Source organism: Calliphora vicina, chromosome 4 (genome assembly GCF_958450345.1).
Source record: "Calliphora vicina chromosome 4, idCalVici1.1, whole genome shotgun sequence".
Lineage (NCBI taxonomy): Eukaryota > Metazoa > Arthropoda > Insecta > Diptera > Calliphoridae > Calliphora > Calliphora vicina.
This window is the reverse complement of record NC_088783.1, coordinates 73,157,983-73,177,297: the sequence shown is the minus strand read 5'-3', so window position 1 is coordinate 73,177,297 and position 19,315 is coordinate 73,157,983. Positions and strand designations below refer to the sequence as shown.

The window sequence follows — 19,315 nt, the reverse complement described above, 5'->3', positions numbered from 1 at the left end:
AACCAAACCAAAATCTATATGAAGATCCATTTCGAAATACTTTTTAAAGAAAAAACCCCCAAAAACAAAACAAAAACCTAGAATACTTAAAATAAACACTTTAAATTATTAGTTAAATTAATTGTTATGGTTATTATTACTACTATCTTCATAAATAAATAAAAAAAAATACAAAAAAAATAAAAAAAAAATACTTGTATTTAAAACCGAAGAGTAAAACAGCAGAAAATCGAAACGAATTCAAATTATATTCTTAAAACCAAAACAAAAAAATTGAGAATCGTAAGTAAAATGAATTAAAAGAATGAATTCTAAAACCAAAAACCGACAAAATAACTACATAAATTAGGTGTAATTATATTTATTTAAATAAATTAGTTTCATTAAATAAATTATGAAAAAAATACAAAAAAAATAAAATAAAAAGAGAAATGAAAAAATTTACACAAAAAATAATTTAAAAAAATAATAAAAAAAATGAAGTTTTATTTCGAATACGGAAAAAGGGAATTTAAGAATTATCTTTTTAAACAAGATTCAAGTTGTTATAAACTAGTTGACCGGCTTCGCCCGGTAGAATTTACTAATGTTAGTTCTTCAAGTTTCTCCAACCCACATACACCTGCCTGTTCTTATTTATTTGCAAATAAAATATCTAACTTTTGTACTGCATACTTTAGGGAGCTTTTTTATTACAGTTGACTGGACTCAAAAAAAAAATTGGACTCTTTACAAACTTCTGAAAATTGGGAATCGAATAAAAAAAATCAGCCAAATCGCTCCGACCGTTCTCACGTTCACACTCTGTTAGCCAAATTATAAAACTAGAACAAAGGTTTTCATAATGGAATTAATTCCTAACAGAATTCATGCAACCTTTCTTTTGAAAAAAACTGCCTCATATGAATAACATTGTTGACCCCATTAAATTCTTCCTCTTGCAAAAAAATCAAACAAATATTTCATTTAATTAAAAAGATATCAAATATTTTATTAGTGCACACTGCCGCCACCAACTCTTTTTAAAAAAAGTTTATTGTAAATATTGCAAAAATAGAAAAAAATCTTCAATAATATTTATAAATTATATTCATAGCATTAAAATCAAACTTAAAACTATTGTAAAATGTAATTCGAACACAATCATTCTAACCCAATGAGAAAAATGACAATCTAAACGCCATTTCCACCATATTTTGAGGAATATCAGGACGGTGACATATATAAACCTCCTTGGGCGGTGATAGAAATAAACGTCCAACCGCAGTAAAATATGAATGTTTATTGTCCGCAGATTTTACATCGCGTATGCGTATTGTCATGCCGTGCTCCTTGACGGCTACTAAATCCTTGCCATTTATTTGTCTCGACGAATCTCGTTTCGAAAATTTCGCCTTTTGCAGTACTTGATGTATGGTGTGAAAGGCCGTGGACATTTCGGCGGTAAAGGGAAATGTTTCTTTACTTGATTTCAATGGGCAAAATACCGAATTATTTGTGCCATCTACGTACACATAATAGAAAATATTATTTTTCCAGCCGGCAGAGATTTTAACTGGCACAACATTGCTAATTTCCTTCCACAATGACTCGGTAACCTGGGTCTGCAACTGAACATCTGTGCCGCTGCAGTGCAAAAGATTCTCTTCCATGAAATTTTCCCAATCAGAACCACTGTCGTCGCTGGCCTCATTGTTGGCACTGGTTATGAGGCGTTTCTTACTCGAATCATCTTCACTGGGTGTAAGGCTGTGCACAGAGGAGCCTCCCAAAGATGAGCAGGGTTGATTGTCCTCATCATAGGATAGGCTGCGTTGTGTGTAAATATTACTGTTGGAGTTGGAGTCTTTTGAGTTGCCCGCCTGACTAGTTGTAACATGTAATTTCTGCTTGATGAGAGTAGCAGTATCTGATTTTTTCACATCTTTTCCCACTACTTGAGCTTCTTCCTCCATTATAGATGTTTCTAATATCTCTGGTCTTTTATTAGAGACCGACCAAAACATGGCCAAAGACTCTATGCCACACTGTACCAAATGGTCCAGGGTTTCTTGTATCTCTTCTATGTAGAATAGCGAGGGCACCACCTTCTCCTCTTCTTCTAAGTCGGGTGTGGCGAAAATTTTCAAAATTACCGGCAATATCAAATGGCCACGTCCACAAATTGCCAGGAAATGTCGTCCAGGAGTTTCGGGTAAAATTATTTCTTCCCATATATACAATTCCTTAGTGCTGTGTTTACTAACGAAATCAAAAATACCGCGACATCTCATAAATACCTCTATGTGATGGCGCATATCCAAAGGCATTTGGGAGGCCAGCATAAATTGATCATAGTAGAGTACACTGCCGTAAATAAAGAACTCTCGATGGGTGTGCAAGGGTTCATCATTCCAATTACGATAGTCCATGGCCTCCATTTCACTTAGGGCATCAAAAATACGCAGTTGAGCTTCTTTGGGTAGAGGAAGATGGCGAGATTCTTTCAAAACGTCCTCTAAGGGCGTAACAAAACCCTTTTTCTCTACCTTGGCCAATAAGCGCACCCGCTGTATTTCACAGAAGTCCAACATAAATTGGCGAAAATCGGCATTTTTAAAACTATCCAGGCTTATGTTGGGAAACATTAATTTTATATAAGTCAACAATTCGTCGGCCCTTAAATTACCTTCGGACAGATTCACCATGTTACAGGGATAAGAAAATAGTACAAGGAAACCATTCAAATTGCGATAATACACAAAATATTGCACATTATCAAAGGCCAATTTCGAGGCAGACGGTTTCGTTTTCAGTTCTTCGGTAAGCACCGCATTTAAAGTTAAAAAACTGCCTCGAGCTTTGTATAAAAAGTTATTTAAAGGATCTTCGGGATAGTAATACAATGAATTTTTATGTTCATCGTCTTGATAGCATTCTGGTGGCAAAATTAAAAGTCCAAAACTCATGCTTGATTCGGAAGTTGTTGTTTGGGAATTTTCATTAAAATTTTGTAGCTTTTCAAACATTTCCGAAAATTTATGCAAGTTTTCAATCTTTTTTACCTCATTAGAGGCATCACCACCGCCATTGGCATTATCTTCATTAGTTTCTGTTTTAAGGGGACCCTGAAATTTCAAGCAAACCTTAGTGGGTTCCACAAATTGCAACAGCAAGTCATCTACATTGCTGGCTCTTATTTCAATGTCATCCAATGTTTTAAACCAGTCACCCCTAGACACCGGCTTAAGATTGCCCTGTTGAAATAGTGCAGGCATATCGTGTACAAAACTATCCACCATTAAACACTCGGGTTGGTCAGCAAATGGGACAACATGAAAACCTAAAATAGATTCGACAGCCGTAGAACGTCGACCAAAACGAAAACGATCAGCCGCTGTGATAACCAATTCCAAACACTTGCTAGCTTCTTCAGACGTGGCGATATTGCTAAACAAAAAATGGTTATTTTTATTTTTCTCTTCCTCAGCCGGTTCTGTTGGTTTTAGGCCAGTTTGTTGTCTTCTTGACGACTTTTTAGCCATCCTCAAGGAATTTCTCAGAAACTCTACCTTACCTTCAGTCTGGAGTTTGCTCAAATCTTTTGGCATATACTCTACATAAAACAATGAGCCATCTTCCGACACAAACTCTTCCCAATTGGCCATATCACTGCCATCGCTGTAGGAATCATCAGCACTGCCAGAATCGGTTTCAGAAGAATAACTTTCACTGCCCACATCCACATTAACACAATTGCTATTATCCTTAATTGTTTGATATTCTTGAGAGCGGCGCATTTTTTTCTAAACAGTTTTACTTATGTGGCAAGAATACGAATGTTGTCTATGCGCCTGCGTAATACAGTGCGTGCAACTCAATATTAAAAACAGAGTTGTTTTTCCTAACATTTGAAATTTTTCCAAGTGTAATTTCGTGTTATCAACTTCTTCTTATTTTTTACATGTTAAACGGCACTCACTGTAAATGATTAACTTACTAATAAAAACATTTTACAACACTTTTATCTAACAGCTGTGTTTGTTATTAATTTGTTATGGACGAAAAGTCAGGTGACTCGAAAAACATGTCGCCCAGAAATGACCCTTCCGTAAATTCCAATCCAAATGTGGATGAATCGGATCTGCAAGGTAATTTTTTCATTAACTATGATTAAATATTGAAAGCAATAAATGTTTTCTGTATTTTTAGAAATGGCAGCCGTTAATGACAGCCTCGATGAGCTGAGCAGCGCATTAGATTTCTTTGAACAGCGCACTGATAACATTATCGAACAGTTAAAAGAGCTGCTGGACTCTAATCGTGAAATACGTCAGGAATTGGCCTTGGAGAATGCTGCCAATGCAGTAGAAAATTTAGATTTAGAAAAACCAGAAACCTAATTACACTTACGTTTCGTTCATGTTTTTTTGCTAGCCAGCAACTTATTTACAAGTATTAAATATTGGGTGATTTATGTTTTATTCTTAAACGACAAATAAAGTACAATAATTCAAAAAATATTATAAACTTATAGTAAATTGCTGTAATAATCCGGCAATTACTTTTTCATCCGCAATAGTTGTTTACTGGACACTTCAAACAAACGCTTATTAACACGTCTTAGTTTTTGAACTTCTTGGCGCAGTGATTCCAGTTCTTCACTATTATCATTGGCAGAGTTATTAGAGGCTGAAGACACCACATTTCTACTGGAGGAACTATGATCGGAGCGTTCTATAGCAAATTTATTTTGTTCATTTTCCAACTCATCTTCATAACTATTAGAAACCATAATCTCAATGGCCTGTTCTTCATCTTGTTCGACGGGATCTATCATACGTTTAAGATTGGAGCCAAAAACTTGAGGTTGCTTATGTTCCGGATGAAAAACTACCGGATTTGTTAGGCGTACTTTAAGATTTGTTATGGGTCCTTTGAATTGCATATGTTTAACCAATTGACGACTTGGTATATTCCATACCAACACTTGGTTATCACTGCCACCAGAGACTAATGTCTGGCCATCTAACGATAAAGCTAAACAATTGACACAACTCGGTTTTGTATGCCCTGCAAATGATTTTGGTTGTTCTTCAACGTGATATTCCTATAAATTAAAAGGAAAAATAAATTAATATTAGACTTTTTTCTTAAATTTATGATTTGCAGCTAACCTTAACTCTTGGAATATCTTTGATGTGAAATTGGAAAATATTTCCAACGTTTGTGCCCACAAACACCATAGTCTCCAGGGCATTTGATATAACGCTTTGTAATCCTTCAGCGAACACAACACTTAGCAATAAAGTGCCACTACTAAGGTCGTAAATTTTACATGAACGATCCAATGACACGGTAAACATGTACGATCTAATGCCACCAGCACCGATATGAACATCTGTTACGGGAAGGCCGTGATCGTTGAACGTATAAACAGGCTCAGAACGTTGATCGATATTACGACACAGCACCTGGGTTAAGTTCCATACCAAAACTGCACCATCTTTGCCGGCACTTACGAAATGAGAACCATCATCGGTGAATTTTAAACATGTAACAGTTTGATAATGCTTGCCCAGACTGGTCATCATGCGACCAGTGGATACTTGCCATATATAAATAGTTTCTTGTATGCCAGCCACTATATAACAACCATCGGGGGACAAAGCTAAAGCCGTCACCGCACCCGGTACCACAAAACGTATGGCAGTCATTTGTTCCTGGTTATTGATGGGCCATACATGCAACAAAGGTTTTGTTAAGTTGGCCGCCATCACATATTCGGAACGTAGAAGATTCAGAGAATGCAAAGAAGCACCACCGCCGCCACCTTTATAATTCATTAAATTTGTACCCGTACGATAGTCCCATACCGAACATGTCAATTGATTATCATTGGTATCACTTACAAATAAAACTTCTAAAATATTATTATCACTCATTATTGTTGAAAATTTTCAATAATTTATTTTAAATTCTGTTAGAAAAAAATGCCACCGCTAAAATTGTGTGGCCGCACGTGTTATTGTTTTGATGCTTCTTCTTTAGTTATTAAAGTTAAACTGAATTGATAACAGGGTAAACAAAACGGTTATTTGCTGGGATTAAGAAAATCTACAAAATTCCTTAAATTTAAATAAACGAATGAAAATTGTATGAAACAAAAACATTACATAAAAACAATAACAAAGTATATTTTAATATAAAAATAAAACAAAATGTGGTTTCTGAAAGAATATCTACAATAAATAAGAAAAATAGTTTAATATTGATATTTCTTTAAATGCCAAAATAAGTTTACATCAATAAAACTGACTTATTCTAGCAAATAATTATTAAATTAGCGAATTTCGTTCATGGACGCTACTACACTTTTTTCCTTTAAGGCTGCCTACCATTACACCTAAAATACCATTTCAGCTCAACTACCGTTACGGCTAAGCTACCTTTACCGAATAACTGCAATTATCTTTCCCGCTAATATAACGTTACCGTAATTAATCATATATATAAAATTATTTTTAATTTTTGTAAATTTTATTAATATGTAATTTATTTGATGATGACATTAGCGTCATCAATAAAAAAAGGCAACCCTATGCAAATTTGTTATCATTTTTATGTGAATAGCACATTTTGGCTAAAAGTTTATTTTATTTTCTAAACGGTGGGACAACTGGTAAACAACTACCACCATGGCTCCAAGTAAGGAAGAGGAAAACACGTTGTCTCTGCCACAGAAACGTTATTACAGACAGAGGGCCCATTCAAATCCCATAGCCGATCATTGTTTTGATTAGTAAGTAAATGTCCAGTTGAATTATAGCAAAATATTGTTTTTATTTTTGTAAAATCTCACTTTTCTAGCCCTGCACATCCAGCTGAAGTGGATTGGAAAGAATTTTATCCAAAATATGACTCATACTCTCCGCCAAAATGTGTGGAATTTGCCGATATAGGTTGTGGTTATGGTGGTTTTCTAGTGACACTAGGTGAAATGTTTCCCGAACGTTTGGCCATTGGCATGGAAATTCGAGTTAAGGTCTCCGACTATGTTATGGATCGCATAAAAGCCTTAAGATCTTTAAATGCAGGAAAATACAATAATATTGCTTGCATACGCACGAATGCTATGAAATATTTGCCCAACTATTTTGTTAAGCATCAGCTGGACAAAATGTTCTTTTTGTATCCAGATCCACATTTCAAGAAGGCCAAACATAAGTGGCGTATAATTAACCAAGCGCTATTATCGGAATATGCATATGTGTTGAGAAAAGGTGTAAGTTGATTAAAGTTATTGATAGATATATCCTCTTCTTTTTTTGTCCAAAGAATATGTAAGGATTATGAGTGTTTTTTAACTTTTTTGTTTTGTTAATACTTCCAGGGCCATGTTTACACCATGACTGATGTAGAGGATTTACATAAATGGATTGTAAAACATATGGAGGAGCATCCCTTATTTGAACGAATTTCAGCCGAGGAAGAGGTTTGTTGGAAAATGTAATAAAGTTTTTATTTTAAAATTTGTATATATTTCTAGGCTAATGACCCTATAACCCCAAAACTTTATCAGAGCAGTGAGGAAGGTGCTAAAGTGGTGCGTAATAAAGGATCACATTTCTTGGCCATATTCCGAAGACTTTAATAGTAGTTTAGTCAATGAAGTACAATAAAAAATTGTTTAAATTTTATTTTTTAACACAAAAGCTCAGAATAATAAAATAAAAGAAAAAAAGTTTGTAATTTCTACATTTCATAACATTATTTTCTTGATCGTTATAGATACCATGTCCGTCTATATATTTAAATCGACTTTCCAAAGCACCCAAACAATATACATACATGATTATATATCCGCAAAGGTTCCACTTTGGTTGCTATTTAAATTAGGGAAAATCGGCCCATAAATGTCTGAGGTATGAGTAAAAAAACACGACTACCTCTATATTTTACCTATATTTGGATTACTGCCATGGATATAGATATCTAATCATAAAAATTCCCAACGACCTACATAACGCAACAGAAATTCGGACTGACAATGGGTCAAAATCAAGAATTAAAAAAAACGTTTTAACCTTTAGGGTTAAAATAAGTTTAAATTCCTCCCTTCTATTAACCTATCCACACTTTCTAATATAAACAAACTAGATTAGGCATAAAATATTGTAAATATTTGTAATTTACTTTATAATTTTTTATTTATATTTAATAGTTTAACATCAGGCATACATTAGTAAAAAAATAGATATTTAGTACAAATTACCCTCAACGTTTACGATGTCTAGAATCATGGGAATTATCACGATGAGAGCCACGATGCGATGAATTGTGACCACGATAATGTTTATTATTACTATTCGATGAAGAAGAATTATGATGATGATGCATGGGTCGTTTATCTTGATATTTTTCCTGGTATTTATCACGTCTATTATCAATATATTTATCCATAGTGTGACGATCACGAGAGGGTTTCCTAAAGCAATAAATTAAAAGTGTAATAATAATAAATGGAAATAAAAAATAAATTCTTGTTTACCTTTTACGATGTTTGGAATGTGGCGAACTCGAGGGTGATCTAGAATAGTGTCTGGATTTTTTCTTATTTTTAGAGGGAGGCGGTGTGCGAGATCTTGAACGCTCACGATCACGTTCCCTCTCACGCTCACGTCGTGATTTCTTATAACGATTGACCGAGTTGGAACGGGAACGTGTGCGCGAACGTGATCTAGAACGTGCGGTCCTTCTAGAATCTCTGGACCGTGATCTAGACCTAGATCTGGAATCCTTACTAGGCGATTTCTCATTGGGTAAAGGCAATGGTAAAGTACGCTGAATGAAACCACCCCAAGCATTGTGAGAACCATTACTACGATCTACCGCCGTTACGGTGGGTGGCGTATTTTGCTCTTTCGTCTTATTTCTCGATTCCATGTAGCGTTTTTTCAACTCTTCCACAGCTTCTTCCAATTTATCGACATTCGGTTTGCCACGCGTATACAATTCCATGACACGATAACAAATATCTATAATATCATCTTCTGGTACTTGAAATATGCCATACCAAGAATTTGGTTGCGAAGGTAGCGGTATTGACAACTTACGGGCACTTAAGTATATGCAAGCACAGGCTATAGTCTCAGGGTTATAACGCATAAAAACATCGGTACGCAATGAATCGTTCATAAAATTCCATGACATTTGCATGAGTTGTTCGTGTTTTTCATATTTCAACACCTGTAAGTACATGACAATCAATTTGTGAGGATGCTTGACGTGCACACAAAAGCCCAACTCTTTGAGTACACGACGTTCGGCTTTAATGACTTGCGTTTTGAGGTTGGTATAGTATTGATCCAAGACCATGGGTGTAATATCCCTGAAAAGAAAGGAATAGCAAAATATGAGTGTTTAAAATGTTAAAATAAACCTTGAAACAAAAGGGAATGGACATAATGTGTTTCAGAATTTACAGGTTTTTGTCAGAAAAATAACATACTGAATTTTTATGTATGGAAACACTTTACTGTTGAATGATTAATGCTTAAAAATTATACTAAAGGGCTACGATTTTTTTTATTTCTTCATTATTTAAAGTATTATAGATTCTAAGACTCATGATGTAAAATTGTTTCTCCTGTTTTCATTTGTTTAGAAGTTTTACAGTATTAAAACTTCGAATGATTTCAAAACATTTGAAATCGAATTATTATTTTAGGATATTTACGATATCAATAATTTCGTAGGTATTCAAATGATTAATCTGATACGTATTAAATGATATTCATAGATTTACAATTTAATTTTTATGATCGGAGAAAGTAACGGCAGTTGTACTGATCAAGGAGTTCGGAAAATTAGATATTTTGGCTGCCTTTCCCCAAAATGTTCCACTCACTGTTTTCCTCTAATTGTTAAACCATAAAATCAATGAAACAAAGGAATCCCTATAATTTAGTATCCGGACTTTATCATCCACACCAATCATAGATTTCCTATTTAATTTTTATGATCGGAGAAAGTTACGGCAGTTGTCTTCAAGGAATTCGGAAAATTGGATATTTTTGCTGCCTTCTCCCAAAATGTTTTACTCACTTTTTTCCTCTAATTGTTTCGCCATAAAATCAATGAAACAAAGGAATCCCTATAATTTAATAACCGGAATTTATCATTCACATCATACTTTTACTTACAAGTTTACAAAACCATCCTGCCGTAAACAGAAAATGAACAAATATTTGGTAAACCACAATTTTATAAATACTAGAAAACAATACTCACTTTTGTCCCCGCACTTGTTTTATATGATGAAATACATTAATAACATCACGTATTCTACGTGGCGCCTCCTCAATCTTCGAGGCCAAACACACACAACTCATGGCCACCGTTTCCATATTGTGCCGCACAAAACTCTTCGAATAGAAGAAACGCTGAAAAATCACCTGCCCCGTAGCCATGGCTACTTGCGGCAGTTTTAGCAAAATGCCAGCCGTCTGTATAAGTTCACATCCCAGTATACGCAAATCCTTTTCAGTTTCAGCATCCAAACCATCCAAGTGTGATGGCGTTTGATCAAGTTTTGCTTCAGGTATTAAACTGTTTTCTAAAGTGAGAACGATTTTATTGTAGAGACGTGGAAAGATGGGCTTGGTGTTTTCCAGCGTCGTTGTGCTGCTGCTGTTGTTGATATCATTTTTGGCAGAATTGTTTAATAAATTTGCCATTTTCGTAGAGGCGGAGGAGGAATTGTAAAAATTTTGTTCTTCAATTACCACCATTTGTTCCGAGATTTTTTGTGTGAACAAAAAACTCAGGGTTGTGTGAACTGGGAGTAGCCTAATAACAACAACTGGGAAAATATGTGCCCAAAAAATGCAAGTATGGGGAAAATGTACAGAATGTCTCAAAAATGTATTAAAATATAGATAATGCAGTGTTGTCGATAATGTAGTTTTTCAACGCGTTTAAAAAATAAAAATGTTCATTCACATTACATTTGAGATAACAGTAAAATGATTAAGTTGACAAGTAAAAAACACCAAACTATTTTATATATCTATAAAGTATTAAAAATGGAAATAAATACATTTTTAATATTAATTATAAACTTATTATTCAAACTGTTTATGAAAAAAATCCTTTTACCAAAATTTATTTATAGGTATCAGGGCACACTTAGAAAGGTAACTGCATCACTACAACAATACAAAAAAATCAAGTAAGAGAGCTATATTCGGCTGTGCCGAATCTTATATACCCTTCACCAAATTATACTTTAAAATACAAATTTTAAATATTTTTAGGTATTTTTAAAAATTTTTTTTAATTTTAAAATTTAGTGAAAAAAATTTTGGTGAAAAAAAAATTCGGGTTAAAAAATATTTTTTCCGATTTTGACCCATTGTAGGTCCAACTTACTATGGTCTTATATACGTCGTTGCACAGGTCTTTGAAATATCTATCATTAGATATCCATATTGTCTATATTAATGATTTAGTAATCCAGATATGGGTCGAAAATAGGTAAAAAATCGATGTTGTCCTGGTTTTTTCCTTATATCTCAGCCATTTGTGGACCGATTTGCTATTGATGTATCATTCGTGTATGTTAGTTATTTGGGGGCTTCAGAAAGTTGATTTTAACACACAGACGGACAGACGGACATGGATATATCGACTCCGCTATCTATAACGATTCAGAATACATATATATACTTTGTGGGGTCGCAAATGAAAAATGTAGAAATTACAAACGGAATGACAAACTTATATATACCCACTCATGGTGAAGGGTACAACAACAGGTACTTTGTTTTTGTTAAAAGGTAGGTGAACTGTCAAAGTTGCCTGTTGTTTTTGCTTTTGGGTTTGTTGTATTTTTCTCCACAACAACCACAAGAGAATTGACAGTTCAAACTGATTCAGTGTTATTATTTATTTATTAATAATAAAAAAAAATAATCAGCTGTTTCATCGCAGTCACCTTTCTAAGTGTGCCCTGATCGGTAGTATTGACAAACATTTATCATAACAATAAATGACATTTGTTGTCAAGACAAAGTTGTCTTAGCAAAAGCACTAACAATTTTGATAATTTTTTATCTTGACAACCATTTCGAAGTTTATCATGATAAAAATTTGTAAAGTATAGACAGGGGTAAACCCACAATATGTCGGTCGATAATGCAGTTAATTTCAAATAATGGTTTTTGTGGTGAATAAAAATTACACATTTAAAATAAATGTTATAGTGCATTTACACCGACGCGAAATCTACTGGATTTAATTAGTAATTTTGTTTTGCTCAACAAATATTTTTGCTCAGAATTGCTAAAAGATAATACATATCTTTTTATATTAAGCCATCGATATTTTTCATCCCCGAAATTCCCCAAAAAACAGTTTGTGATATCCCCAAAAATCGCCAGTGAAAATACTAGTATAATTTTAATTCATACATATTTATATGTACTTTATTTGTTCTACAATTCTTTTTTATTTATGTAGTATGCATGTATAATAATTTAAAAAATAAAATATATTATAATACATATATCAAGGTTACTTATTTAAAAAAAATTATTAAAAATTATACAAAACGTTATATTTTTAACAAACCATAACCAACTGTAAAAGATATCAGAGTGTAATTTTCCATTTAATTTTGAATTTTTGAGTACCCTTCTTTATATACATTTAAATTTCAGATTTTATTCCATAAGAAATAACTTGAGACCAATATTCAATTTCCCAGGTGGAATTATGCTTTTTTGGCAGTTTTATTTTTTGCCATTTTGAACGTTACAAATTCTTCTTCTAAAACAAACATTCACGTCTATTGATAACACATAATAACAAGGATTGCCAGTATAAAATGTCAAATAGCATATTGTTGAAATTTTACGACTTATCAGACTTAAAGTTCAATGTTTTCTTTCGATTTTAAAATATTCTCTTAAATAAATTAAATAAAACAATTCAATATACGAAAAATAAAACGAAAAAATAAAAATCCCCAAAACATACAATATTTCCCCAACTGTTTCCAATATCCCCAAACCCAATTATTTATCCTCATTTACAAAATAAAATCCCCAATTTGGGGGAAAATTCGCTAATCTGACAACACTGATTCTGAGGACTCTCTCCAAGGCGAATTTATACAAGGTGGAGTCAGTCAATCAGCTGATTACTCTTTTTTCGCTTGTTTGGTTCTAACAACTGTCAAAGCTTGTTTTTATACTTCAATATCTACATATTCTAAGCTAATTAACAAAATATTTATATTTTGCATAAATACGTAAAGCCCTCACTATTCAATTATCTACACTATATTTAGTTTTAATACATATTTGTTTAATTTTTAATTTCTGTTTTTTGACATTTGTTAAGACCATTTGTTGTTTTTGTAGAACTACCACCACCTTGTATAAATTCGCCTTGACTCTCTCTTTCTATGCTTTGTGGAAATCGCACTTTGCCATTTTTACAATCAAAAATCAACAAAATACCCTTAAATCTGGCAAATAATCTGGCAACAGTGTGTCGTTGTATTTTTCTGCATTATGTTTTGCTTCCCTGTTCATACAGAGTTGTATTTTGTATTTGTTTCCACGACTGGAAACGATTGGAACGGCAGCGCAAAGAAATCCTGCTTGTCAGTCAGACCTTTCAAACACCCCATCTAATTTACATGGTGTGTTTGTCAGTCATGGTTAAGCAGGGTAAAGTCAAATTGTCAGTCAGGTAAGGATTACATGTGTTCGTGTGAGGTGACTGCTTGAGGAGGTTTTCTGTCGCAGAATTTTTTTTTTTGAAATCAAACACAGAGAACAAAATTAAATTTCTTCTTGGAATGTTTTAAATGAATTCTTATTTTCGACAAAAATTAGTTAGTTGTTAAAAGAACGTCGTGGAAGGTAGGCAAACTTAACGTCGCTACTCCGTTCAGTCCAAACCGCGTCCATTATTTCAAGTTTCATCAGTCACTCGCTGGTCGTCAGTGCGTACGGTTGTAAAATTTGTTCGTTGTTACTTTTGCCAGAAGATAATAAATCGGTGTGTTTCCCCTCTCAATTTTTATCTATTAGTGTATTACAACAACAACATTGTGTTTAATTAAAAGAATCCTCAATCAAAAAAAATCAACCATTTTATTAATTAACGGAGAAAAACATCTTGGCAGAAAATAAAAAAGGGCTTTAAAAAATAATAAATTAATATTTATAAAAGTGTGTGTGTTTTGCTTACGGGATTTTGCAATAAAAATTGTTAGTTATTTTTTAATTTTTTGTTTAAAATTAAGAAGAAAAAAACTAGACGTAATCAAAAAAATTTCTTAAACTCGCTAGCTACTCTCTTTCTATGCTTTGTTAACAGAGTTGCGCTCTCTCTACTTTAAATTTGAGCAGTGTATATTGTTGTTGTGTTTTATTTTAAAAGTGTAGTGGTGAAAAACAACAGCAACAACAACAATTTTGTGCGGTTTCTTATTGTTATTTTTCTATTGAGCCAGCATATATGTATGTATTGGCCCCGTTAACTTAAAAAAAAACTAAAATACACCACTCTCTCATTTTACATAAAAAAACTTAATAAATAAAAGAAAAAAAAAACAACAAACACATACTAAATTTAGTGATTGTATAGATAAAGTGAAGCTTAGCATCTCATAATAACTACAACAACAACTACTTCCACCACCAATACAACACTACTGTTAAATAAAAGAAAAACAGCAACAATATTGAAAAAACACACATTGTAAGGTGTGGGGAAATCGATTGATTACGTACCGAAAACGAAACAAACTAAAAAAAATAAAACAAATTAACTAAAAAACTAACTTCATTATTAAAAAATAATTCAAATAAAATACAAATTAAATAATAAAGTGTTTTTTCTGTTTTTTTTAGTTAAATTTAATAGAAAAAATAAATGAAATTTTAATAAAAAGTAACACAAAAAATTGTCAAAAATTTCATTTACCAAACAGAAAAAGTGAAAGAAAAAATTAACAAAAATTTGTATAAAAAATGGAAAAATCTACAAACTCTTCTTCATCCACTACGTCGTCCACCTCCAGTTCTAGTGTGGGCTCTGGAGGCTCGACAACAACAGCAGCAGGCAGTAGTAGTAATACAACAACAGCAGCCTCTAGTGAAGCTAATCAACAAGAGCAGATTTTGCAAAAGCATCATCATCATCATCAAAACAATTCAGCAACATCTACTCCAACTAAAAATCAACTTAATAATTCACTAGGGTGTGGTCCATCATCATCCACAGCAACAACAACAAAAACAGCAGCAACATCATCGTCTTTGGATAGAGGTTGTTGTGGTATGGTTGTTGGTGGTGGTGGTGGCAGCAGCAATTTAAACACCAACAATATTATGTCGTCCCTTAACAATACCACCTTGGGTCATCAATCTTCAAACACCACAACCATGGGTACTTCTTCTACTACTACTACTGCTACTTTATCAAACTCAGCAGCATCATCTTCCACCTCGTCCTCGTTGTCATCCCCACAAATGGCGCCAATTAATCTTAATATTAGCACAACAACTGGCGGAAACTTTAGTGTGTCCGTAGATCCTCAGATTACGGTGGAAAATCTCAAGAAAATTATTGCTAAAAAATTAAAGGTGGCCAAGGATCGTATATGTTTATTGCATCGTGAAAAGTAAGTACAAGCAAATTTAAAACTATAAAAAATTAGGAAATGTTGCGCTGAAAAAAATGTAAACAGAAGTTTATATGTCGTTAGAGTTGCCATTTTTAAACTAATTTAATTGAAAAAGGGGATATCTTGCAGAGAATAAATACATATTTGAAAATAGAAAAACATTTTATACACATAATTTGAAAGTAAATTGTTAATTTGACTCAAGCTTATTTATTAATTACAAATTAAAAATTTAATTATGTACCAAAAAATCTCTAAAATTAGAAAAATATTTTGTTAAATTTAACCCCTATTTTTTGTTATTTTATTTTAAATTTCAAAAAACTATGTTTATTTTTTATTTATTAGTTCCGTAATAAAAAGCTATTGAGGCCAAAAACATATTACGCAGTTATCAACACCTAAGTACCTATTTACATTTAATTTATACCTATTCATTTTTTGTTTAAATAGAATATTTAATATATTTTTTATAATTTTTAATAATAACTTAAAGGGGTTTTACTATACATACAGTGCACTCGCGATAATATGAACTAATTAAAACCAGGCCAGTTCACTTTTGCAAGATTGTTCATATTTGCGAATGTCATCTAATTCCCATCTACAGCTAGAGAAGTCTAAAAATTATTATGCAGTTGAATTAGAATTTTGCCACTACCCTGTTGATTTTGATTTCAACTCTGTGTAAATAGATAAAATACGTTAAAAAACAAAAAATAAACTGTTCATATTTTAAAAAGCTTTAAAATATGAACAGCTTATATTTTAGAGTACCCTATGGAAGTAAAAAGTGTTCATATTTTGGGGTTTTCATATTATCGCGAGTGCACTGTACTTTGAAATTAATACAAATCAACATTTCAAAAAGTATTGTAGTGTAAATTCGAAAAGTATAAAGAATGTGTCATGAAGTTTATTAGGGCCTGATTCAGAAATACGGATAGAACCATAGAGAACACAGAGCGGAAACTAGAAAAAAACTCAAACAAAAAAATTACTCAAACAATCACACATACGAATGTTGTTTTTGTTTTCACATAGTTTTTTTTACTAATACATTCTCACCACTTAGGTTTCTGACAACTGAGTTAGGTCTTTGACAGGAGAGTTTCCGCTCTATGTCTATTCTCTATGGATAGAACATTTATTAAACAAATTTAAATGAAAATCACTGAGTTTTCGATATAATCACACATACGAATGTTGTTTTTATTTTCGCATATTTTTTTACTAATACATTCTCATCATAGAGGTTTTAGACAACTGAGTTAGGTCTATGACAGCAGAGTTTCAGATCTAAGTGTATTTATCTATGATTTTTCAGTCATAAATTTAAAAATTGTTTTCCGTTCGTGTTCCTGAATTAGATGGTTGAGCTTTTTTAAAATTTTGAAACATCATTTTTAAGAATTTTTCATAATAAAATTTAATTTGTTTTATTGATTTGGATTCCTGTTTTTAATTTGATATCGGCATAGAGAATAGACATTGAGCGGAAACTCTCCTAGATTCAATTGTCGTGGGAACGAGTGCTACGCAAAACATGGCCGTGTGGGGCAGAGAAACAAGCCGAATTAAAATGATCGGCGGCGGCGGCGGGGTATATTTTAGTCGGCGGCGGCGGCTTAAACAAGAATGTAACGGCGGCGGCTTAAATGTCGGCTAAAATTGATAATGTATTTTTATGACAATACTTAATATTAAATTCGGATTAACAATGTTAGCAAGATCTTCAATGTGTGATTGTTTTAAAAATAATAGCGGTATTCATGATGTATAGTTCTTGTCCTTGCAGTAAAAGAGCAATTAAGTGTCACAAAACTGAATAAATTGTGAAAGTACCTTTATGATTCGTAGTCGATTAATTCGTTAATTCCACTTCTATAGTGCATGACTTCATCCATTATAAAAACAAGTAAGAAAGTATGGTTGGTCAAGCCCGACCATATAATACCCTACACTAAGTAAATGAACAAAATTTTTTTCTTTTCAAAAACATCAAAAATTAATATTCGTGAGTGATTTTCGGAAGTGGGCCTTATAAGGATGCTATGAGCAATTATGGACCGATCACCATGAAATTAAGTCGTGTGATTTACGTCTATATGAAAGTTATTTATGTTGAATTTTGTGTGTATACCAACATTTTTAAGAGATTTATGCACGTTAAAGGGATTTTCGGAAGGGGGTCTATATGGGAGCTATGACTAATTATGGACCGATCGTAACAAAATTTAATGACATGAATTTTGTATATATAAAACTTATTTGGAGCGGAATTTGTGGAGATACATAAATAAATCAAACATTAATGACCGATAAAGTCCAATTTCGGGAGGACATTTGTATGTGGGCTAGGTGAAATAATGGACCGATTTCAGCCAGTTTCAATATGCTGTCCTGGGGCCAAAAAAATAATATGTACCAAATTTTATCGAAATATATTGAATACTTGAATTCAAATATAACGATTTTAACGGCTGATTTAAAGGTAGCATAATGTTTTCAAATAGCAGTGCTGTAATAGCAAACTGTAACATATCTGTGGGCATTATTAACATTGAATAAAAGCTTTCAGTTGACCATTGATCGTAAGTATGGCAACGCTGTTTGCTGCGACCGTATATTCGAATTCGAATATTCAGTTAATGAACATTGTAGAAAGTACACCACAGATGGCGTATGTATTAGAAAGCTCTAGACAGTTAAATAGCAATATAGAGTGTAGATGGCAGTGTTATAAATAGTGGCAGAGGTTGCAGGCGTTAGTCAGTTTATCAGAGACGCTTTTCGAATAAACATCAACTGAGTGCTGTATTTTTCAAGTGAATTCGTGTACATTATAAAATATGTCTGTATTTCTGCGAATTTATAAACGTGTATAAAAAACAGTGAGTGACTATTTAATTCTGTTGTTGTACATTTTAAATAAATAAAGAGTTGTTACAATTTTCAAACTACTAAACGGCTATTATTTACAATCAAAAGTATCCGGTTTATTTAAAGGAAATAAACCAACGTTTTGAAAAGGTTGAAACGTAACAATATTGAAACTTGCGACCTGTACTCTGCGCACAAGGTTTACATGGACGGCCAGCCAGACGGACATCGTTTAATCGATCAGTATACTTTAAGGTGGTTGTTAGACTACTATTTTTGGGCGTTACAAACATTTGCACAAACGCATAATACCCTCCCCACTACGGTGGTGTAGGGTATAAATATGTATGTTTTTGATACCATTAATACATTTTTAATACTTTAAAAATATCTCTAAACTTTTTCGAACAATATTTCTTGAAATGAAAATTTTCAGATTCTGATAGAGAAACGACGAAGAGTTACTGCAAAATTTTTCGATGTTGAAAGAACTTAGTCGTCAGTATTTGATGATGATTTCATACAAAATTCTACAAAAAACTTGTTGTAGAAGGTGATATAATTATTTCATTTGAAAGTTATATTATTTTTTAAAATTTTTCCACATAAAATCCTAACAAAATAAATTTACAACTGATCATCATGCCTTTGATTAATCTACTGAAACACAAATCAATTATTTTTTTTCTCCATAAAATGTAAAAAAGCAGCCGATACATAAGAAAAGCAGCCGATAATATTAATAAA

At 32.7% G+C, this 19,315-nt stretch overlaps 6 protein-coding genes across 6 annotated transcripts in view; 3 read left to right on the top strand and 3 right to left on the bottom strand.

The window, feature by feature from the left end:
* Positions 1–960: 960 nt before the first annotated feature.
* On the bottom strand, positions 961–3,850 carry in (protein inturned). Its single transcript, XM_065509075.1, has one exon. It carries the CDS (start codon positions 3,777–3,779, stop codon positions 1,149–1,151), a length of 2,631 nt encoding a protein of 876 aa, XP_065365147.1. The 5' UTR covers positions 3,780–3,850; the 3' UTR covers positions 961–1,148.
* A 138-nt stretch (positions 3,851–3,988) lies between these two features.
* Positions 3,989–4,509, top strand: LOC135957839 (UPF0184 protein CG14818). Its single transcript, XM_065508646.1, has 2 exons — positions 3,989–4,130; positions 4,192–4,509. Exons 1-2 carry the CDS (start codon positions 4,037–4,039, stop codon positions 4,380–4,382), a joined length of 285 nt encoding a protein of 94 aa, XP_065364718.1. The 5' UTR covers positions 3,989–4,036; the 3' UTR covers positions 4,383–4,509.
* LOC135957838 (WD repeat-containing protein 18) lies at positions 4,445–6,005 on the bottom strand. Its single transcript, XM_065508645.1, has 2 exons — positions 5,157–6,005; positions 4,445–5,089 (listed from the first exon to the last, which is right to left on the bottom strand). The coding sequence occupies exons 1-2, from the start codon at positions 5,922–5,924 to the stop codon at positions 4,541–4,543; spliced, it is 1,317 nt and encodes a 438-aa protein (XP_065364717.1). The 5' UTR covers positions 5,925–6,005; the 3' UTR covers positions 4,445–4,540.
* Positions 6,006–6,602: 597 nt separating this feature from the next.
* Positions 6,603–7,737, top strand: LOC135957193 (tRNA (guanine-N(7)-)-methyltransferase). The gene is made up of 4 exons (XM_065507886.1): positions 6,603–6,781; positions 6,850–7,264; positions 7,373–7,474; positions 7,529–7,737. Exons 1-4 carry the CDS (start codon positions 6,678–6,680, stop codon positions 7,631–7,633), a joined length of 726 nt encoding a protein of 241 aa, XP_065363958.1. The 5' UTR covers positions 6,603–6,677; the 3' UTR covers positions 7,634–7,737.
* A 403-nt stretch (positions 7,738–8,140) lies between these two features.
* Positions 8,141–10,809, bottom strand: LOC135957700 (cyclin-L1). Its single transcript, XM_065508494.1, has 3 exons — positions 10,273–10,809; positions 8,531–9,370; positions 8,141–8,467 (listed from the first exon to the last, which is right to left on the bottom strand). The coding sequence occupies exons 1-3, from the start codon at positions 10,770–10,772 to the stop codon at positions 8,257–8,259; spliced, it is 1,551 nt and encodes a 516-aa protein (XP_065364566.1). The 5' UTR covers positions 10,773–10,809; the 3' UTR covers positions 8,141–8,256.
* A 3,149-nt stretch (positions 10,810–13,958) lies between these two features.
* stx (stuxnet) overlaps positions 13,959–19,315 on the top strand; it is a 125,701-nt gene continuing 120,344 nt past the window's right edge. The window contains exon 1 of the mRNA XM_065510079.1: positions 13,959–15,682. Coding sequence (XP_065366151.1) covers positions 15,030–15,682 — 653 coding nt within the window. The 5' untranslated portion in view covers positions 13,959–15,029. The remainder of the gene's footprint in view (positions 15,683–19,315) is intronic.

Coding starts and splice junctions, on each gene's coding strand:
- LOC135957193 (XM_065507886.1), top strand. CDS start 6,678: ATGGCTCCAAGTAAGGAAGAGGAAAACACGTTGTCTCTGCCACAGAAA. Junction 6,782..6,849: donor GCCGATCATTGTTTTGATTA/GTAAGTAAATGT, acceptor TCACTTTTCTAG/CCCTGCACATCCAGCTGAAG. Junction 7,475..7,528: donor GAATTTCAGCCGAGGAAGAG/GTTTGTTGGAAA, acceptor ATATATTTCTAG/GCTAATGACCCTATAACCCC.
- LOC135957838 (XM_065508645.1), bottom strand. CDS start 5,924: ATGAGTGATAATAATATTTTAGAAGTTTTATTTGTAAGTGATACCAAT. Junction 5,090..5,156: donor AAGATATTCCAAGAGTTAAG/GTTAGCTGCAAA, acceptor TTTAATTTATAG/GAATATCACGTTGAAGAACA.
- LOC135957700 (XM_065508494.1), bottom strand. CDS start 10,772: ATGGTGGTAATTGAAGAACAAAATTTTTACAATTCCTCCTCCGCCTCT. Junction 9,371..10,272: donor AAACAAGTGCGGGGACAAAA/GTGAGTATTGTT, acceptor CTTTCTTTTCAG/GGATATTACACCCATGGTCT. Junction 8,468..8,530: donor CATTCCAAACATCGTAAAAG/GTAAACAAGAAT, acceptor TTATTGCTTTAG/GAAACCCTCTCGTGATCGTC.
- LOC135957839 (XM_065508646.1), top strand. CDS start 4,037: ATGGACGAAAAGTCAGGTGACTCGAAAAACATGTCGCCCAGAAATGAC. Junction 4,131..4,191: donor GGATGAATCGGATCTGCAAG/GTAATTTTTTCA, acceptor CTGTATTTTTAG/AAATGGCAGCCGTTAATGAC.
- in (XM_065509075.1), bottom strand. CDS start 3,779: ATGCGCCGCTCTCAAGAATATCAAACAATTAAGGATAATAGCAATTGT.